General features: G+C 38.6%; 1 protein-coding gene across 1 annotated transcript in view; it reads right to left on the bottom strand.

Annotated features, from left to right (window-relative positions):
* Positions 1-20,710, bottom strand: part of COL28A1 (collagen type XXVIII alpha 1 chain) — a 162,238-nt gene that overhangs the window by 36,139 nt on the left and 105,389 nt on the right. Inside the window, exons 26-27 of the mRNA XM_002818208.5 lie at positions 15,272-15,340; positions 13,250-13,318 (exon numbers count right to left, since the gene is read on the bottom strand). Of these exons, the coding sequence (XP_002818254.3) occupies positions 13,250-13,318; positions 15,272-15,340 (138 nt within the window). The remainder of the gene's footprint in view (positions 1-13,249; positions 13,319-15,271; positions 15,341-20,710) is intronic.

Raw genomic sequence — 20,710 nt, 5'->3', positions numbered from 1 at the left:
TGGGAAACTGTTTTGCACATTGACTGAGATTATTAGGATTAGTTCCAGCTCATAATTTCATCATTTGAACATCAAGGTTAAACATCAGAACATTTTGCTTCTTCCCGTCAAGGCTTGTTGCAATGTCATTATCTTATGCAATAAGAAGAGATAAATTATAAATACCTATATTCTATGGCTCAGAAGGAATGGATTCATTTTAGTGTGTGGTATATGGATTCAATCTTACTAGTTCCCAATCCCACCTCATATATTACTCTTTGTTCAATACTTTTATCACAAATACAATTCATTGTTCAATTAGCAGATGAGAGACTGCATGTAGTAACTGTATCATATTTAAAGAAAATTGCTTTGTACAGGTATTTAGAGAATCAAACTAGGGAGATACAGTTCTCACTATGAGATGAGATGAAAACGTTGACACCAGTTCTATCAGGCACTAAATAAATATCAAGGCAAAACACTAAACAAGACCAACTTATCTTTTATAAAGTAAAGGGACAACAGACTCAATCCATAGGTCCTTATTTTCTCCCCCACTGTATGTTTTGATATTTTCTTGCCAAATGGATTTAAGGGAATGTGGATGGAGACTTTATAGAATCTAATCTCCATGCATAGGGGCTTTAGCTGTGATAGTCCCTTCTATCTTCAGCACTTACCACAGTACCCAGCACATAGATGCTCATTAATATTTGTTGAATAAATGCTCTGGAAGATGGGCAAGATTATAAATACTGAGGAAGACTACAGACAGGACTCATTTTTTTCCCTTGGATAGCTACTGTGTATCCAGGTGTATGTTAGGTGCTCAGTATACACAATAAACAAGACATCTACTATCTCACAGTCTGGTGGTTAGATAAGAAATGATCACTCATGGTGTGAGAAGTGCTATGATGTGGACTAGTCAGTGTACCATGGGAGCACAGGCTTCAAGAGACAGGGAAGGCTTCTGGAGGACAGACTATCTAATATGAGCCCTGATATGTAAGTCAACCTGTTGAAGTTGGGGTGAAAGGGATCTCTCCAAGAAGAGGGAATAGCACGTGAACAAGCACCTGGCCCAGGAAACACAGCTTTCACGGGGAAGTGAAAGACTTTCAGTACAATCAGATCAAAGCCGAGGGGATGAGAAGACTTGAGGATGGGTACCTAGATCATATGTGTATACTAGTTTTTGAAGCTGATCTCTTTGGGTATATGTCATAAACTTAAAGAGCCTTCTCAACGCCTCTTTTGACTTGTTTTCTTGATAAATACAGAAAATCTTTTTAAATTATAAAATGGATTTTTTATTTCATACTCACACTCATATTTTACTGTGGATGAAGGTTTAGTTTATTAAAAAGTATATTCCAGAATGTTTGTTAATGGCCAATAATAGATAGACACTTCCTTACTGGACATAGGTAAGGAAGTCAGTAAGGATGAGTGTTACTTTTCTTAAATGTATGTACTAAACCTGGTAATGTGACTTATAATGTCTCAGCACGTAATATTTATAGACTAAGGTGATAGAAAGGATGGATTCCACCGTTGTTCTTGCTAAATGCATAATGAAAATATTCATCTAGGGACAGGATTGCTACATATGCTACAGTCCAGATATAAAATACAGTTTTGTATGGTTCAATAGCTTACAATTTAGTGGGTAGATTTGCAATTAGATTTATACACCTGGCATCAATTTTGTCATAATAAAATGTTTTCCATTCCATGTCTCAGCTTTTAGACACAAGCCACTAGATAAAAATCTTTTCCTAAGAAGTTAAATTTATGTGAACTAGATTTTTGAATGCCATTTGTAATTGCCTGGTTGCCTGCAATAGCTTTCTTGGTGCAATCCTGGCCCTGTTGCAGTGTATTCTCAGCCCAAGAGTCACAGTCATTTTTTTTTAATTGCACGTCACTCTTTTATTAGACTGATCAGGAAAAAAGATTTAGTAAACTTACGCTCAAATGAACACTGGGCCCATGTGGCAGGGCCAAGCAAATAGAACATGATTCAGAAATCAGTCAGTGAAAGACACAAAACAAGACGGGGGAGGGATTCTAAAACACACAGCAGGAGACACTCCTACCCCTCAGAGGTCAAGGAGCTTATATGTGGTCTGACTTACTCTTTGAAAGAGTGCCCCCAGGAGACAGTTACTCTTTCAAAGAGTAAGTCAGACCATATCATGCTGTTGGTCGAATCCCAGCAAATGGCTCCCCATTTCACTCTGAGGGAAAGCCAAGGACCTAAGAAGGCCTATGTGGCTATAGGCCCATCCCAAATTCACTGCTGTTACCTCCCTGACCTCATCTGCATCCACACTAGTCTCTTTTCTCTTCTTTGAACATGCCAGCCACCCTCCTGCCTCTATAGGACCTTTGCACAAGCTCTTCCCTCTTCCTGAAATGTTCTTCCCTAAGAAATCCACAAGGCTGTCTCCCTCACCTCCTCCGGTCTCTGCTCAGATATTATCTACTCATAAGGCCATCCACTAAAATTACATCACACACTTCTATCCCCTCTACCCTGCTCGCCTTGATTTGCCATAGCAGTTTTCACCTTCTAACATACTATACAACTTTTTTATTTATTATATTTATTGCTAATAAAAGCAATATCCATAAAGTCTCATTTTTATCTCTTTTGCTTATGATATATCCCAAGCACCTAGAAGAGAGACTGGCATACTTACATATGTTCAGTGAACATTTATTTACTATTTTATTTTAATTTTTTTGACACAGAGTCTTACTCTGTTGCCCAGGCATGAGTGCAGTGGCATGATCATGACTCACTGCAGCCTCAACCTCCTCGGCTCAAATAATCCTCTGGCCTCAGCCTCCTGAGTAGCTGGGACTACATGCATGCACTACCATGCCCAGCTAATTTCAATAATCATTTATTGAATAAATTTCTGAAATAAAACTTTGTACGACTAGCAAGGATTGACTAGTGGAGCCAGTATCCTTCACTTTAAACAGAAAGAAGATCTGATTTTAAAACTTGTATATGAACTACTTTTCTTTATATGTAAAACAAAAGCAGATTCTATTTTGAAGGACATATTAGCATTATTCATCTCACAACTCTTCCAAAGAGTGTGTGTACACCGTTATTTAAGTATATACATAGCAGGAAAATATAGCAAATATGATTGTTCACAAAATCACCACAGTATGGTAATCTAAGATAGATTGAGGTCTGTGGAAGATTTATTTCTTTCTAAAACTGGCATAATAATCACAATGGGAACTATTAAGACCTCAAATTTCATTTTTCAAAACCAACAGAAGCCAGTTGGAGAACTTTCAGAAGACTAGTATTCTAATGGATTAAAAATCTATTTTCTGCTTTGAAATTTAAGAGGTACCATTTAAAGGCATAATTGCATATGCCTTTTATAAAGTCTTATAAAAGCTCACTGTCTTTATGCCAACAAAGAGGAATGGTAATGAATGTGTTAGGACTACTCTCTAAATGTCATCTCCTCAAGTATGAATTCACAGGAAAAGCTGTCCATTTCCGAGACAAACTTCCTTGTAGAAACCACAACTAGAGAGCATCAAGTGTCTCATTTATTTCTAATTTAATTATTAATCTAAGAGGGCCATGGAAACTGTAACAATATTGCATAATGATTGGCTGATCTAGTGACAGGCAATGACAGAGTAAGGCTCCTCCACCTTAGCTCTTTAATATATTAATATGAGTCTTTAAAAGTAGGACCTAGATCGGATCAATCAAGAATTTACTAAATATATACCCTATCATGCGGCAAAACCAAAGCATATAAAAGAACCAACAGACACAATACCCTTAGCTTTATTCATGTCAAACAAGTACATTCACTTTTATTGCATTTATTGTGATCCTGCTGCTTTATGAGATAATTTGATCACAAAGGTATCAATTTAAAAAAGTCAAATCCAGCTGTACCAAGTAAGTGCCTACCTGCTAGGCCAACCACGTATACCAACTCGTAAGAGTGAGATACTTCCACTACTGAACACTAGGATTTAGAAAAGAATCACTTCACAAGTTTAGGGTTCTCTTTAATAATGGAATCCAATAATTGTTTGTTGAATTAAAGTATATATGAATGAATCATTTTGTGGGTCTAACAGTATTATTGCAGGTGGAGCTTGGTCATCACCCACCAAGTAGCCTCCATACATTCATTCAAGTGTTCCTTACTTTGCTTATTCATTCAACAAATATTTATTAAGCGCCTACTATTTGCCAGACACTCTGCTAGGTGCTGGGAATGAGAGGAGGATAAAAGAAACACAGCCTCTGCGCTCACAGAATTTCTTTTTACTTTGAGAAGGCAGATAATCAACAAAGAAAGAAATATTTTCAGATAATGATAGTGCTATGAAAACAATAAAACAGGATAACATGGTAAAATGATGGAGAATGGGGTAGGGGAAGGATAGTGTGGTCAAGGGTGGTCTCTCTAAGGACATAATATCGGAGCTAATACTGTCATAAAGAGAAGGAACCAGCCATGTCAAATGCCAAGATAGAAGAAACAATAGTGCAAAGGCTCAAAGGAGTGAATATCGTTTTTGAGGAATAGGATGAAAGCCAATGTGCTCTGATTGTATTGAGTGAGATAAAGCGAGATGCAACATAAAGTCAACGAGGTGGACAGCATCCAGATTACAACATACCAGATTAGTGGTTTTCTTTCTTTATTTTTAATCTTTAAAAAATATTATAGGAATACCTTAGAAGCTTTTTAAGCAAGGAAGTGATATGGACTGAATTCTTTTTCTAAAATAATATTCTACCTATACAGAATGACTATGTGGGTTTTAAAAAAATCAAATAGAACTTCTGGAAATGAAAAATGTAACTGAAACTAAAAACTCAATGGACTGGTTAAATGACAGATTTGATACAGCTGAAGAAAGATTTAATGAACTGGAAAATAGAATAGAAAAATAACAGCCATAATGTAACTCAGAATGATTAGATTGAAAAAATATATATAAAAAAGATATGTATAGATATGTAGAGAGGAAAGAACTAAAACGTTTAACTAATTGAAGTTTCAGAAAGACAGTTAGTGGGGCAGAGGGGGAAGAAGATTAGGTCAGAAGCAATCTTTGAAAATATAACACAGAGAATTTTCCAGAAATCATAAAATATACCAGTCCACAGAATCAGGAATTCTAATGAATCTTAAACAAGATAAATAAAAAGCAATCTACATCTAAACACATAATAGTAAGAATGCAAAACACTAAATAAAAAGAGAAAGTATCAAAAGCCACCAAGGAAAGGATAAATTACTGTGAAAGGAATAGTTAGACTGACAGATAACTTCTCGAGAGCGATAATGGAGACTAAATGACAGAGGAAAATCTTCCATGCCCTCAGAAGAAAAACTGTACTTGAAATTCTATTCTTAGGAAAATATCTTTTAAGAAGATATTAAGGAGGAAAAAAAGAAACTTTCAGGCAAACTAAAATGGGAAAAAATTGCTCTAGTAGACTTTTACCAAAAAAAATTCTAAAGAATACAATGCAGGCAGAGAGTGGTTTCAATCTGGGCTGCAAGACGGATTAAAGAGAAAGAGAATAGTAAATACACGAATAAATCTAAATAAACAGTGACTATATCCAAAAATAATATTTTGGGGGATTAAAAACTGATTAAAATGTAAAACAACAATATCAGGGTAAAGTAAACAGAATTTAAGTGTTAGAGGATTAAAAATAGAACACCAGTAAAATTTAACCAAAGGACAGTAACTACGTTAATTTCAGATAATAAAAGACTAAGGCCAAAAGCATTACTAAACACGGGGTCCTAACAAAGTCATCACAACAAATATCCCATTCTCTTTTCTTCTATTTCTTTTTCCATTTTCTTCTTAATTCCGTTTCTGTCTCTCTCCTCCATTTCTCTTCATTTTAATACTGTTTGTTCTTCTCATTTGGCTTTCTTAGAGCAGGGTAGGCACTAGTTCCTACATTACAGCCGTGCTCATGATTCCCACTCTGACAGTGTGAAAGTTGTTCTGAAGAACTGCTGCTGAAAAATTTTTGCAAGATCAAAGACAGATTGCTCTGGGGCTAAATATCTTTATGGACTGCCAATTTGAGCCACAAATACTCAAACCTTCATTATCTTTCCTTTGTTAGAGATTCTGTAAGTAACCCTGAGCAGGTAATTTACTTCATTTCCCCTCACTTCTTATAATTAAAACAAAAAGAGTTATCTGCAACAAGGTAAGGAAAGGTGCTGATGATAAAAAGCCAACAACTGTAAAGTTCTTAAGGTGTTTGTAAGAGCAATAAAAACCTGTTTAGATTACATACTATGCACTAATTTGTCACAGACGATTGCAGTACAAAAGAACATGTCCTTCAACTAGTCAAACAGGAAAGAACCGGTAAGTCTTTGAATGTATGAGAAGTGATGATTACAGCCCCACCCCAGGGCAGCTACACATGCCAGCCCAGATCCTGCTGTTGTTTTTCCTTGTAAAGCTAGCATTGATTTCAAAAGGTCACTAAATGCAACTCCTGGATTCTGAAGAACTGTACTTGGGGAAAAAGAATTGCTCTTTATGTAATACTTCTATCTTATAAAAAAAAATAGATTATCAGGAAAAAAAGACCTCACTTTATGTACCTCACATCTCCATGTGTCAACTTTAAGTTTCCAGATGCAAATTAAAATGTTGAGTGACACTTTGTTTTTAAGACCTCAAATTGATGAGTTTCCTCTCTCTAACATTTATTCTGATTTGATTACTCCCTAACGCATGATTACTTCAAGTACGTCGTGTGAAGAGCAGCTCTGAGTGATTTGGGAGATGTTGTTTAACATCTCTGTGCCTTAGTTTTCTATAGCCTACCTCACAGGATGGTGAGGCTTGAATAAAATAATACATCAAATTTAGAGAGTGTAATATTTCCCTGCCTCTCTCCAGGAGCCCAAAGCTCTAAGTACTAAAAATACCTCTTATCTTGCTAAAAGGAGATGGAGAAAAATTTATACTAGTAACTTACTTCTGACCAACCACTGATGGATAGGAAAAAGACAAAATGCCTTTTATAAATTTTCAACAATGAAATTCATGGGCTATAAAGGTGGTAGGAGCAGCTAAGAGTAACTTATTCATGTCCTTCACTTGACTTGGTTTTATATGGACAGAGTCTGTTACAAGAATGAAAAAATAAATAAACATATGGTGTCATCTTTATATATTAGACAGATATGAGTAGGTGGGTAGAAGGAAGGGAGAGAGAAAGAAAGAAATGAAGGAAAAGGAGAGAAAAAAGACCAATTTAAACCAGCAGCATGTGTACCATAATTATAAATTATGGACTATTATAGCATGATGAGTAGTTTTATTATATGACAGTTCAAATGGAATCTTTCACATAATTTTCTAACTTTTGGTGATATTTTCAAATCTCCTTTTTAAATATTCAGAATCAGCACATGGTACTGAACAATGTCTTATCTTTATTACCAAGTCAGCAGGCATTTTTATTTTTCTTTTGGAATTTGGAAACTATAGTAAACCTTGAGGTAGGGCACCCTATTTAATTCAAAAACGTGATTTCAAAATTTGCTTTTCCTTTTTGTTTCATGGCAGTGTAGGGAGTGCGGTACTTCAGCAAATCCGTGATTGTCACTGTCATCACACAGGGCCTTGTTCATAGCAAATAGGCAAGAAATACAAGCTGGTAATAATGATGATTCAAGCCCCACTCAATTGAGAGCCTAAAGTTTTCATTCCAAATCTGATTTGGAGAATTGGCTATTAAAAAGGAAAATTTAATAATGGATTGAAAGAGGAAAACAGCCTACTATATCCTCAGATTTTGATTTAGGAATTATTTTTTAAAAATTATCCTTTTTCTTAACTGGCTTGAAGGAATGAAGCAACTTGGTCCAGGAGGAAAATGAAAGCATGAACCAGTAAGTGAAAAATACAAATGGCCACAGGTCCAGCCTCAGTTAATAAATGCAAATGTGCCCTGATGTGTACTACCCTACAGAGAACACTGTGGACTTTTGATTTTGGTTTATAACCCAGGTAATTGTTTTCAATTTGGTTTTAAAAATAATAAAGGTATAGAGATGCTTTCAATGTCTCTAACCAGGTTTGTAGATTTTGATCACCAAGATAATTTTTAGCCACACCCTCGACCCCCTGCCACAATTGACTTGGCAGGCATAATCCTAAAACACCAAACTATTTAAAACTTGAAGCCTCTCATGTGGTCTCGACTCCTCCTTTTTATGAAGTGGAGTCATTGTGTGAATTTCAAAATTACAATAAGAGACAAGTCACAGAGGTTAATTCAAAGAGAGTTTCTGGTGCACACAAACACATCGTCTATGCTACGCTGTTAATTGGATAACTTTTTGTTTCTATTAATTTCTGAGGTGTGTTCAACTTGAATGCAGTGATTTTACTACTATCAAGATTGGTTTTGTCTTCCTTTTTCTTTTTTTAATGCTGTTGTTTATTTGCAGTCAAGAAGGAGAAAAAAAACCTTTAAGTTCAAATGCCAAAGTCATAATATTAAAATATACGTGTGTTGCTCCCTTCATAATTAACACTATTGTACAGCATGGTTATGAGTTTAGAAGACAAAAGAAAAATTCCTCATGTCAATACTTTTTAACCCTTCTGCAGGTACTTACAACTTAGTGTACTTCAAACCCATCTCTGACTTTTTTAATAAATGAGATTCCTTTTTCCCCCTTAAGTTAGTTAAATTTCAATGAATAAATCGTTTCTATTTGGCCTTCAAGCATGGCAATTTTCTGTCCTGTAAAAGGTTCATTCTAACCACAAATCTAGTCAAGTGGATTCTGGAAACACTTTCAAAGCAATCAGATCACAGGTAGGAGCCAGGCAGAAGGTTGGCAGGCTCCATGTGAGATTTCCACTACAGAATCCTGACATTCTTTGAAACATTATCTTTTCTTGTAAAGGGAAGCCAGAGGTAGCAAAGACAGCTGATTCTATTAAAAGAGCCCTTGGAGTTTACAGAAACACAGTTATTGTGGCACAACTGAGACAAACCAAAAGAAATCTTCCTAAGAAATGACATTAATCTTAAACACAGAGTCAAGAATCTTATAACATTCCATATTATGCCCCAAATTCCTGAATCAGAGAGCTTTGGAGGGAGAAGCAATTTTCTGGCTGTGCCCATTTATGCTACACTCTGCAAGGTGAGCTGACCCACCCATCTTCATACCCTTGCTTGGTCTCAAATGCTGCTGGCATCCCAAGCAATCACCCAGGACTCCAAACCTTCCCTTATTCTCCTTCAGGAGCCTAACTGCTACTCCTCTTTTTCTCCTGAAATCAGGCTCTTTGTGCCAGCTTTGTCCCCCTCCCTTGATCCTCTCCTGCTCATCTCTCCCCAGCCTTTGAATCACGGTGTTCCTACTAAATTCCAGGTGTCCCTCATTCTCTTGCCCTGGCTTTGCTATGGACATGAATGAGCATTTCCTGTTGCTTTCCTGGTCCTACGAAAAACCCCAAGCCCCCTCCAGCCCTTTGGCCGGTTCTCAGCCTGTCTACTGACAATTTCTAAGTCATCCATGAGTAATACTGATGCTGTTTGAAATAAGTAAGAAGATTATCAATGCTCTAAGGTTCTCTTTTAAGGATAGGATAAAATAAATGATGGGCTAAACCCGGTCCTTATAAGCCCAGGTGTCTGTGCCCACAGTATCAGGAGAATGATGGGGCATTCTGGAAGTTGCCATGGAGACCATCATACTTTCTGTTCTCCTCTGGAGGCACCAATATACTTCAGAGCAACAAATAACTTAAAATTCCATCCTTCCTAGAAACAGGCTAAATTATGAATGGCAATGATTGTTGACTCTTCACCAAACCTCTGGTTCCTTTTCTTCCTGGGCACACAGCGTGACTACCTTTCCAAGCCCCTTTGCAATTAAGTACAGCCATGCAACTAGTTCTCACCAATAAAATTTGAGCAGAGGGGATACATGTCAAGTCCTGGCCAAGAGTTTATGAAGCAGGTATACCCTTCTACATACTCCCTTTTTGCCTGCTGGGTGTAAGTAGTAAAGAGGCCCAGCCAAGAGAAGAACCATAAATGGAAGACAAGGTTTTCTAAAATTCTGTGTGGAAGAAAATCACCCACCAACCAGGAACACACACATTGGACTGTTATGTGAGCAAAACCCTCTACTATGTTTGAACCATTATACATTTGGTTCAAATGGGTGGGTGGGTCAGTCATATTCAAGCCTACAGGAAGAGCAAAAGGCAGTGGCATAGAAGCTAATTCTCTTAATGAATAAAGCATTTATGCATAGGAAGAGTTATAGTAGAGCCAGTCCACAAATCTACCTCACAAAGTCTTTAAAGTCAAGGAGGGCTACCAGGAATTGTGTTTATATAAGGACTTCTGGGTCCTCTGAAAATAAGTACTAAGGGAATGTCAGGGCTGATCAGGACACTGGAACGGACTTAAACAAGGATGGAGATGGGGAAACTGGCATAACTCCTAATTAGAAATGAAGAATGGGGAGAAGCCATCCACATCTGTCTCTGTGCTTTTTAACCTGGGTGGTGCATCCTCTGATCACATCCCTCCTGGCCTCACAATGACTACTTGGCATATAAAGGAATTCCTCCAGGCTCAGACCCATTCCTTCTTCCTTCTGACTTAATCTGTGGGACTTCTGATATATCTGGAGTCTATATCTGGGTTAGTGCTAGAGGCTCACAGTGGGACAAGATGGCAGCATCATATAACTTCCTGGCCTGTGACATGAACCTGAAAGTCCAAGGCCATTTTAGGATCAAACAGCCACAGTCCCATATTCACTGATCCAAATAACAGACATCTGTGGTTGGGAAAAAGCACCAAGGCCCTGAAGGAGCTGGAGTTCCTCTTCAGGGCAGAGCCAGTTGGGCCAGCAGAGGAATGGCAGGAGGCTGCCATGGTACTAAATAAAGAGGGCCCAGGCAGGAGTGCAGTGGTGCGATCTTGGCTCACTGCAACCTCCGCCTCCAGGATTCAAGGGATTCTCCTGCCTCAGCCTCCTGAGTAGCTGAGATTACAGGTACGCACCACCATGCCTGGCTAATTTTTGTATTTTTAGTAGAGATGGGGTTTCACCACATTGGTGAGGCTGGTCTCAAACTCCTGACCTCATGATCCACCCACCTCGGCCTTCCAAAGTGCTGGGTGGTTTTCTTTTTTTGGGAAGATGAGGTCTCACTCTGTCATCCAGGCTGAAGTGCAGTGGCACTATCTCAGCTCACTGCAGCCTCTGCCTCCTGGGTTCAAGTGATTCTCATGCCTCAGCCTCCTGAGTAGTTGGGACTGCAGACATGCACCACCACACCAGGCTAAGTTTTGTATTTTTAGTAGACACGGGGTTTCACCATGTTGCCCAGGCTGGTCTTGAACTCCTGACCTCAAGTGATCTGCCTGCCTTGGCCTCCCACAGTGCTGATATTACAGGCATGAGCCACTGCACCCGGCCTAGAGAAGTTTTATGAGTGAGCCTTAGTCAGGGCTCACTGCTAAGCAGCATCAGGCTACAGCCCTAAGTGAAGGAAAAGCTTATCTCATTTCTGATAAGATGGGATATGTGGCAGTTTTGATTTTGGTTCTTTCCTATGATAGGAGGCTTCAGGACCTGGTTTCACCCAGGATGGAGTTTGGACACAACATAACCCTGAGGGCATAAGGAGAGGCAGGAAGCCAGATAAGTTATAGTTGGTAAGGATGAATTAAACACAACCCAGGTGAGAATGAGGAAGTAGTTCCCAGATAACAAAGTGGAGAAAACTAGCCCCAGGCCTAAAGAGGTGGCAGCAATAAACTAACAGCATGTGTGAATTGAGCTTATGTTGGTGACAAGATCTGTGGTTTGGCATAGGTTTATTCCCTAAGCAAACTCATGCAAAACTGTGCGTACAGCCCTACCACCTTTTAACCATAGAATTTAGAGATTAAGTATGAGATTGGTGTTGTTTATGAGAAAGCAGAGTGTTGCTATATTTTCTTTCCAGGACTTGTACAATATGGGCAACATGCCTATTTGGCCTTTGTTTGGATACTCAGCCCGAGAGATAAACAACTGTTATTTAAAAGACCTGCTGTAGAAGCTCTAGACATTGTGTGATAAAACTGGAGATTTAACACACATTCTATGAGTTTTGCTCTTGACTAAGCTCAACCTCTCTACACAGAAGTAGGCAGTTTAATTTCAACACAGGATTTTCACATTATCTTAAGCTCCTACTGTCCCCTACTTACTAAGAAGTTCTGCTATTTGAAAAGGAGTTTATTTTGAATGTTCCCACAGTTTTAGAATCAATCTCAATCATCCAGAGGTGAATAACTCAGTTTCAAAGCTTAAGCATGGTAAAATAAATATATATATAAATATATGTAAAATAAAAAAACCAGCTTATGAGGGGGGCAGCAGTGGAATCGGAAAAAAGGAGAGTGAACCGATAAGAACAACAACAACATCAACATATTAGAAGCAGAAGAGGGAATTTTTTAGAATTACATAGTAACGTTTAGATGCCAAATTTGTCTACTGAGACATGAGAGATCCTGAGAGTCCCACCATTCTGGATAAGCTTGTTGCTGCTGATGCAGAAACAAAGTGACATGCAGATGGCTATGAATTCCAGTAACACAGACTCAGGGCCTAGAATAGAGGTTCTCACCCTGGCTGCTCAGGAGAATCCCTTGGAGAGCTTTGAAAACCACAGCACTCATGCTCTGCTCCCAGAGATTTGGATTTCGTTCCTCTGGGAAAGGGCATTAGTACTATTCAAAAGCTCCCTAGGTGATTCCACTGTGAGCTAAGATTGGGAAGCCCTGGGCTACCATGGAGGATACAGGTGAGGAAGGGAAGGGAAGGAGGGAGGGAGGGAGGGAGGGAGGGAGAGAGAGAGAGAGGGAGAGAGCAACTGAGTATAAATTCTCCATTCAATTCACAAAGAGGGGAAAGCAACAAACCATAGAACAGTTCACTTTTGCACCAAGCAATTTATATAATGTTTAGCATTTGCTAAAGTATTGTACTCATACCATTTTTACACTTCCAGATGATGTCTCTAAATACTGGATGCCATTTAACTGCTAGGCTCACAATAAATCTACTTCATAATAGCCATTTTTGTGTTATCTACAACCTCTTCTCACGATCACTCTGGTGAAATCAGAGGTGACTCCAGCACAACCCTAGTCACTTACTTTAATTCCCTGTGATCCATAGCCAGGGGGGCCAGGAGGGCCAGGCAAGCCTTTCTGCCCAGTATCACCCTGTTAGAAGATGGGGAGAATTTGAAGACAAAATGTAAGAAGATCGAAGATGAAACAACGTTAAGTATTACTACTCTCAGCTGCATTCTTACTTCAGTCTGACCAGGACTTTCATGCTGCCTATAAGCTACTTCCTATTTTACTTAGAGTGATTCCCCAATATTTTTAAACCACAGAATTCTTTGCAAACAAAACCTTAAATATAATCCAAATAAAAATTAAGCAGTAAGCAGAGCTGCTTGGCCTAAGCAGAAATGGAGGCCCAGGGCCTCATCTGCTTGGGCCCCCTTCACTGCCCTACCACCAAGCCCAAGAACACCAGGGCTGCCCTGCACCACATATGAAAACACTGACATGTGGCTCCACATAGCCTTAAGATGTTGCTCCATTTCAGTATAAGGTGTGATTTCACTGGGGTTGCAGTTAAAGATTCAGTGGATATCAATGTCCAAATTTTTAGGAAAATATGTAGATGAAGCAATAAGCAAGTGTAGCATTTCCCAGTATCTGTTCATAAACTGAGCCCATATTTCTTTGGAAACACTTCGTGGTGGAATAAGATTGGAAAATAGCATGCGCTTTCCCTTGGAGATCTCCAGTGCACACTAATATGGTAGATTAATGGCTCTAACAAGTCCCGCAATAAAGAAATTAGTGTAACATTGCTTATCCCAGAAGTTCCTAAATTAACATTGGATGGAAGAAGCCTTCAGAAATGCTGGGTTAATGTAAGTTATTGTATAAGTCAGTCTTTTTCTTTCCAGCATTAAAAAAGCTTGATTTTTTTTCTGATTACAAGAGGAATACCTGCCCATTGCAAAATAAATTTAAACAGAAATAAAGATAACATGAATAAGAAAAACAGACCCATCTTCCCCTCACCCAGTGATACTGACTACTAACATCATGGGGGGGATCTTCATCCATTTAAAGTGATCTAGAAGGTTTAAAAATAGCATACTGCCAAAATTAAGTTGATGGACAAAACAGAGATAAACTGAGAATCCTGGTAATTCTGGGATGCTCAGTAAAATCTTTGACTCATACAGCCTTTTCCCTCTCCTACCTGAGAATGGGCTCTAATTCACTTCTGTGCATTTTCGGCATGAATATACCAATTCAAAATTTGAATTTGTGGTGGGTGGTTCATTGACATCTATTTCCCCTATTGAACATGCTTGCTACTTCTTTACCCTACTTTCGAACAAATTAAAGAAATTTGTTGAGCAAGTGAATGAACAATTAAAACTAGGTTTCTCAAACTCAGCGCTATTAACATTTTGAGCTGGGTCACTCTTTCTGATGGGAGGCTGTCCTGGGCATTGTAGAATAGTTGGCAGCATCTCTGGACTCGACCTACTACAACCACAAAATGCCCCTAGACATTGCCACATGTTCTTTGAGGCCAGGGAAGGGAAACAAAGTCTCCCTCTTTGAGAAACACTGGATTAAAAGAATAAAAGGATGAATAACCACCAAACTGAAGGAGACATAGAAAGGAGGGAAACGGGGCCAAAAGAAGTTGCTCTCATCTTCTCTAGGGACAATCAATCTAGACCCTTGTACTGACGCCCTGCCAGAGTAGCTGTGGCACAAAGGGCACAATGACACATTAGCAGGTGACCTGTTAAAAGGCCACCTGAGGCACCTCTGCCAAAGTAAAGATGTGCTTCTTGATGACGGCACAGCCTCTAAGAAACCCAGAAATGTTCTGAGCACTTTGCAATTAAAAAGAGGCTGACTTGCTCATTTCTTTTGGGGGAAGTGAATGGCTTTATAGACTCGAATGTTCTATTTTACTGAACGTTCACCTGATATGAAAAATAAGACTTTTCATCAGTCACCAAGGAAAAATAAGTCAACACCAAGATGAACACTTATTATGAAGTTACTGTTCACTTGTTTGTCACTGATGATATCTGACCCTCACAAAGCACTGAGCTGAGGACTCACCTTTGGCCCTTGGGTTCCTATGCCCCGAGGCCCAGAAGGACCTGGAGGGCCTCTGACCCCAGGCTCTCCCTGAAAAGACACAACAAATAACAAGTTACTAATTTTTTAAAGACTTTATTTTTTTCAATATATATATTTTAATATCAAAAACTTCTTGAATGTGACTAAGGTACTAATTGAACCCTCTTCTCCTAGATCACTTTCCTATTACCACTTAGGCAATCTTCAAACCAACAGATCCAGGTCCATTTCAATTTAATCAAGTCAATTAACTTCTTGGCAACATTAACTTTTTTCAGAACTCTCTTCTCTAGAATTTGGAAAAGTAATTACGAGTATTGTGAATAGAGGATGGAAGAAGAGACAAGAATAAAAAACAACCATCAAGAAATATAATCATATCCTGAACTAGTTGCTTTTATCATTGTATGCAACAAAGATTATGCTATTTGAGTTATGATGTTTCTGCCACCTCATTAACTGGAACTGCAGGGTAAACTCTAAAAAGGATTTTCAGCTTCACTAAGGCATGACAGCTTCACAGCTGGCAACTATTACCAGAAAACTGGTGGCACCTGATGAGGGTAGGTGATGCCCTGTGGCTAGACCTACTAGAAGTACTAATGATGGGAAGAAGGAGAGAAATAAAAATTGCTTCATTAGCCACCTTCTGTATTCCCAAGACTACGCCATGCACATTCATATATGTTATGTGATGTAATTTAGTACTCACAATAATCCTGCATTATAATGATGTCTAGTTTATGTAACTTCTCTGAACCTCGGTAAATTCATCACATATGTAGAAAATAATATCTACATTTCATAGGGCTCAGAATTAAGTGAGACAAAGCTTGTAAGTGCTTCTATCCTGATTTTTACTACAGAATAGGCACTTGGTATATGTCAGCTCCACTCACCTTTTTATTAAAGCAGAAGCTAAGGTTTGCCCAAGTCTGCACAGCTATTAAGGTGCAGGGCTAGAAGGATGTAGAAAAACAGGAACCCTCATAATTGCTGGTACAGCCACTTTGGAAAACAGTTTGGTGGTTTAAGGTTCAACATAAATTTGCCAAATGATACAGTCATTTCACTCCTACATATACACCCAAAGAAAATAAAAATGTACGTCCACATAGAGACTTGCATATGATTGCCCTTAGCAGCACTATTCATAATAATCCAAAACTAGAAACAGCCTAAATGCCTAAATGCCCATCAACTGGTGAATGGACAAAGTGCTGTAAATTCAGCAATAAAAAGGAATAAACTATGAATAAATGCTGTAACATGAATGAACCTCAAAAACATTATTACTGATGAAAGAAGCCAGATATATTATATGATTACATTTACAAATAATATCCAGAAAAGGTAACTCTATAGAAACAAAAAGTAGATTAGTCACTGCCGGGGGCCAGGGATAGAAACATGGATTAACTATAAATGGTCATGAGGGATTTTACTGAGGGGATAAAAATGTCCCAAAACTGATTTACGGTGATGGCTGTATAGCTTAGTTCTTTACTGAAAGAACCACTGAATTTTATACTTAAAAAGGATGAATTCTATAATGTGTAAAATATGCCTGAATGAAGTAATAAAGAAAAAAAAGAACCAGGGTCAGGCTTTGAACTATCTCCCAAGACCTTCGCCTTAGGTCCTGTTTTGCACATATCCTGTTACCAGCTAAACAGCTTCTAGCTTCCAACACTGCAAAAACCATAAATTATAAGAAATGTTGAAGCTGTTTATCCAGAAAAACAGTCCATCTTTTAATTTACTTTCTACTTATAAACTCTAAAATACTTCTAGATAACACAACCCCTTAAAAGGACGGGGGCCATTTTAAAACTGTACTTTATTACTGACTTAATTCTTTTGATATCTACTTTCATAATTATGTATTTCTATTTTGCTTACAGGCCACTTTTATTATACTGTCTCCATCTGTTCCACTTAGTACTTAGCTGCTTCTAAGGCTACAGGTGCTAATTATCTCTTTAACACCTCTCTCCTACTGACTCCCATCTTTGAGTGTCCCCAAGTTCCTGTCGGCTGAAAGGATCACTCCAACATCAAGGGCTCCAAGTAGAGAACATGAAAACCCTGTAGTACGTACATTTCCATTATCACTCCTTTCTTGAGTACCTATGAAGTACTTTCAAAGGGAGAGTGGGTAAGTTCACTGCCTGAAGTTCTCCAACTACACCTGACTGATTCATACACTTTGCTACATCTTAAAAGAACGTCTTTTCTCTTCCAAACATTTTGACACCCTCCAACAAAACAAGGAAGCATAGTTAAGTAAATCTTACCCAAAATCATTGAATGTTTTATCAAAAATAATACTCCTCTTTGCTCAGTCACCCCAACCCACCCCAGATTTGGTGGCTTCCTCTCATTCATTTCCATTCACCTGTGCCCTTCCATGATGAGGTGAAAAGGTTAGGAAGGATATGGCCAGGTTGGGCGCAGTGGCTCACGCCTGTAATCCCAGCACTCTGGGAGGCCGAGGCGGGTGGATCACGAGGTCAGGAGTTAGAGATCAGCCTGGCCAATGTAATGAAACAGTGTCTCTACTAAAAATACAAAAATTAGCCAGGCGTGGTGGCAGGCACCTGTACTCCCAGCTACTGGGGAGGCTGAGGTGGGAGAATCACTTGAACCTGGGAGGCAGAGGTTGCAGTGAACAGAGACCGTGCCATTGCACTCCAGCCTGGGTGACAGAGTGAGACTCTGTCTCCAAAAAAGAAAAAAAAAGGAAGGATACAGCCAGACACCATGTGCCTCCTGCTGTGATACATTAGAGAATACACCACCCTACCTATCAACATTCTGGCCTAGAAAAAACTGAACCTGGATGTAAACACGTCTCTAGACCTACCAGCTTTGAGTGTCCCCAAGTTTCTGCTGGCTATTACTACCAGCTTACAGTAATAGACGAAAGAGGGAGAAACATGTTACACAACACCATAAGGATATCATCAGCAAATCTGCGAGTACAAATAACACATTCACTAACTGCGAGCTAAAAACAAGGGAGGAGTCTACTTTGATTAAAAGAGATTTTAGAGCTATCTCAATCAAATGCAATGGGTGGGCATGATTCGGATCCCAATCCAAACAAACCAATTGCAGCAAATGGACAAGACAAGCTTGGAAATGTGAATGCTGGATATTTGCTATATTAAGGAATTGTTCATTTGTTTTAGGTTTGATAATAGTATTGCACTCAAGTTTTTAAAAAGAGTTCTTACATTTGAATGACAAATACTAAAGCTTTATATGGGTGATGTCTGAGGATTGCTTCAGGATAATGTGGTGAGGGGAGGAGTGAAGAATAGAGCTAAAACAAGATCAACTATGTGTTGATAATTGTTAAGGAAGTGTGATATGTAAATGAGAGTTCATTTCACTAGTCTTTCCACTTTTGTGCATGCTTAATTTTCATAATAAATTGTTTTAATACAATTTTTAAAAATCCATAAACAATATCCAGCAAAAGTCTCTCCAGTGAGCCTGAGATAGTGTTGCTGTAATAGACCTCCTTAATAATAATTCATGATTTTAAAGATATTAAAACTGGGCAAAGAGGAGGAGCACACAGGTAGATTCAACATCATTAGAATTTACATCTGTTGTGTGTATTCTTGGGATGTACCAAATGTTACATAATTTTTTTTAACATAGGGATACGGAGAGAAGGCAAGATTTTTTTTAACAAAGTAGTATGTCTTAAGAAAAAATTTGACACTCTAGTATTTAATTCATGATATTTTTCTTGTGAGAATGTTAGCTAAAACCTCCCCTCAACTAGTATTAATCATACTAATACCCACACATGGGAAAGCAAGCGGGAAAAGCAGTTAAAATAGGTCCATAGTTTACCTCAGGCCAGCCTTGTCAATGCTCAGTGTTGCTATTCATTCTCTCCTTCACAGTCTCCCTTATTCACTTCCCCCTAACCCTCAACCTTTGGGAGTATCTGAAGGCCAACTGCAGTAGGACAGCTGACCCTGTAGATACTTTACTGTTCTCTCTGTCCCGCAGCCTCAGCCAATGAATTTAAGATGTGTTCCATGTCATCTGTGGTCCTTCAGTGTTCACCTAAAACAAACTGTCCATCCTTAACCATATAATTGTTGACATATAGCTATGTTCCACATATCTAAATAATCTTTTGTATCTTTCAAACTATGGTAAAATAATGACTTATAGCAATGCTTTTGTGAATCTAATAGACTTTAAATCAAGTCTCAACATTCTGCAGATATTAGAATTGGTCTGTAACATGGCATGAGAGTTGTTCCTCAGTGTATATGTACCATACTTTGATAGACGGGAACATTAGGCATTTAATGATCTGAGACTCCACAGAAGTAGTGTCTCTCCACTATGGTGGGGTCTTTGAAAATGATCTTTTGTTGTTCCATGGGCCATGTGTCCATATTAGGCCACCACACCTGGTAAATGTGAGCAAGAGAATTGAGGGCAGCTCTTGCTTGGCCATTTGATGGCACTGGTTTTGTCATAAGGCAGCACCATAGGTACCTAAGAAGTGCGTTGACCTGTGATATTTTCAGATACACAGTTTATTGTCGGTGGATACAGCAACATTCACAAATAAAGGAACTACAACAGGTTCTCACATAGCTGGACATAGCTTCCCACGCAACAGCTGAGGGTTGTTGGAGCCTGCAGAGGGAGCCCTTGTATTAGGAGATAATGAACTGACGTGCGAGCAAATTCTAAAGTCGCCATTGGTAACAACATCTATCACTTTCCTAAGACGACAGTCTTAGCTTTATCTCTAACCCCTGCACCCACTCTCTCAAAAGAAGAATAATGGACCGTTTAGATGGCATACCACTTCCTCTTGGCCCGCAAAAGGGATTCTAGATGGGAGATACTACTTTCATTTTCACAGGAAATGGCCAAATTCAGGACTGTCTGCAGTATTTGTGCATATGAACTTAACAAATGATTCAGTGAAGACTACCTAGACCATAACCTTGCAGAGCGGATAATTTTAACTCCTTTAAAAATACACATCATCTTATGATAGTTCTAAAACCCACACATTGAAGCTTTCCCTTTTTAAAATGAAAGAAGAAAGAGGAGAGCAAACACATTCATTCATTTTCTCATTAGTAAATCTTCACTTTGGTTAATATTAAAACTATTATAATAAATAATAAATAAAAATAATACTTATTAAGTTTATTATGCAGCAGGAACTTTTCATTCATTATCTTACCTGATCTTATCAACATCAACTTATTCCATTTTACAGATAAGGGAACTGAGGCTACAGCAGGATACATGACTTGCCAAAAACCAGGCAGTCTGAAGCACTTCAAACCCAGGTATGACTCCAGAACCCATCTCCCATTTTGATGTTGACTGGGACTAGATGCAAGATGCTAACTTTTCCAT

The sequence above is a fragment of the Pongo abelii genome, chromosome 6, assembly GCF_028885655.2.
Source record: "Pongo abelii isolate AG06213 chromosome 6, NHGRI_mPonAbe1-v2.0_pri, whole genome shotgun sequence".
Classification (NCBI taxonomy): Eukaryota; Metazoa; Chordata; class Mammalia; order Primates; family Hominidae; genus Pongo; species Pongo abelii.
The sequence above is the reverse complement of the archived record's forward strand: the minus strand, read 5'-3'. Positions and strand labels throughout refer to the sequence as shown.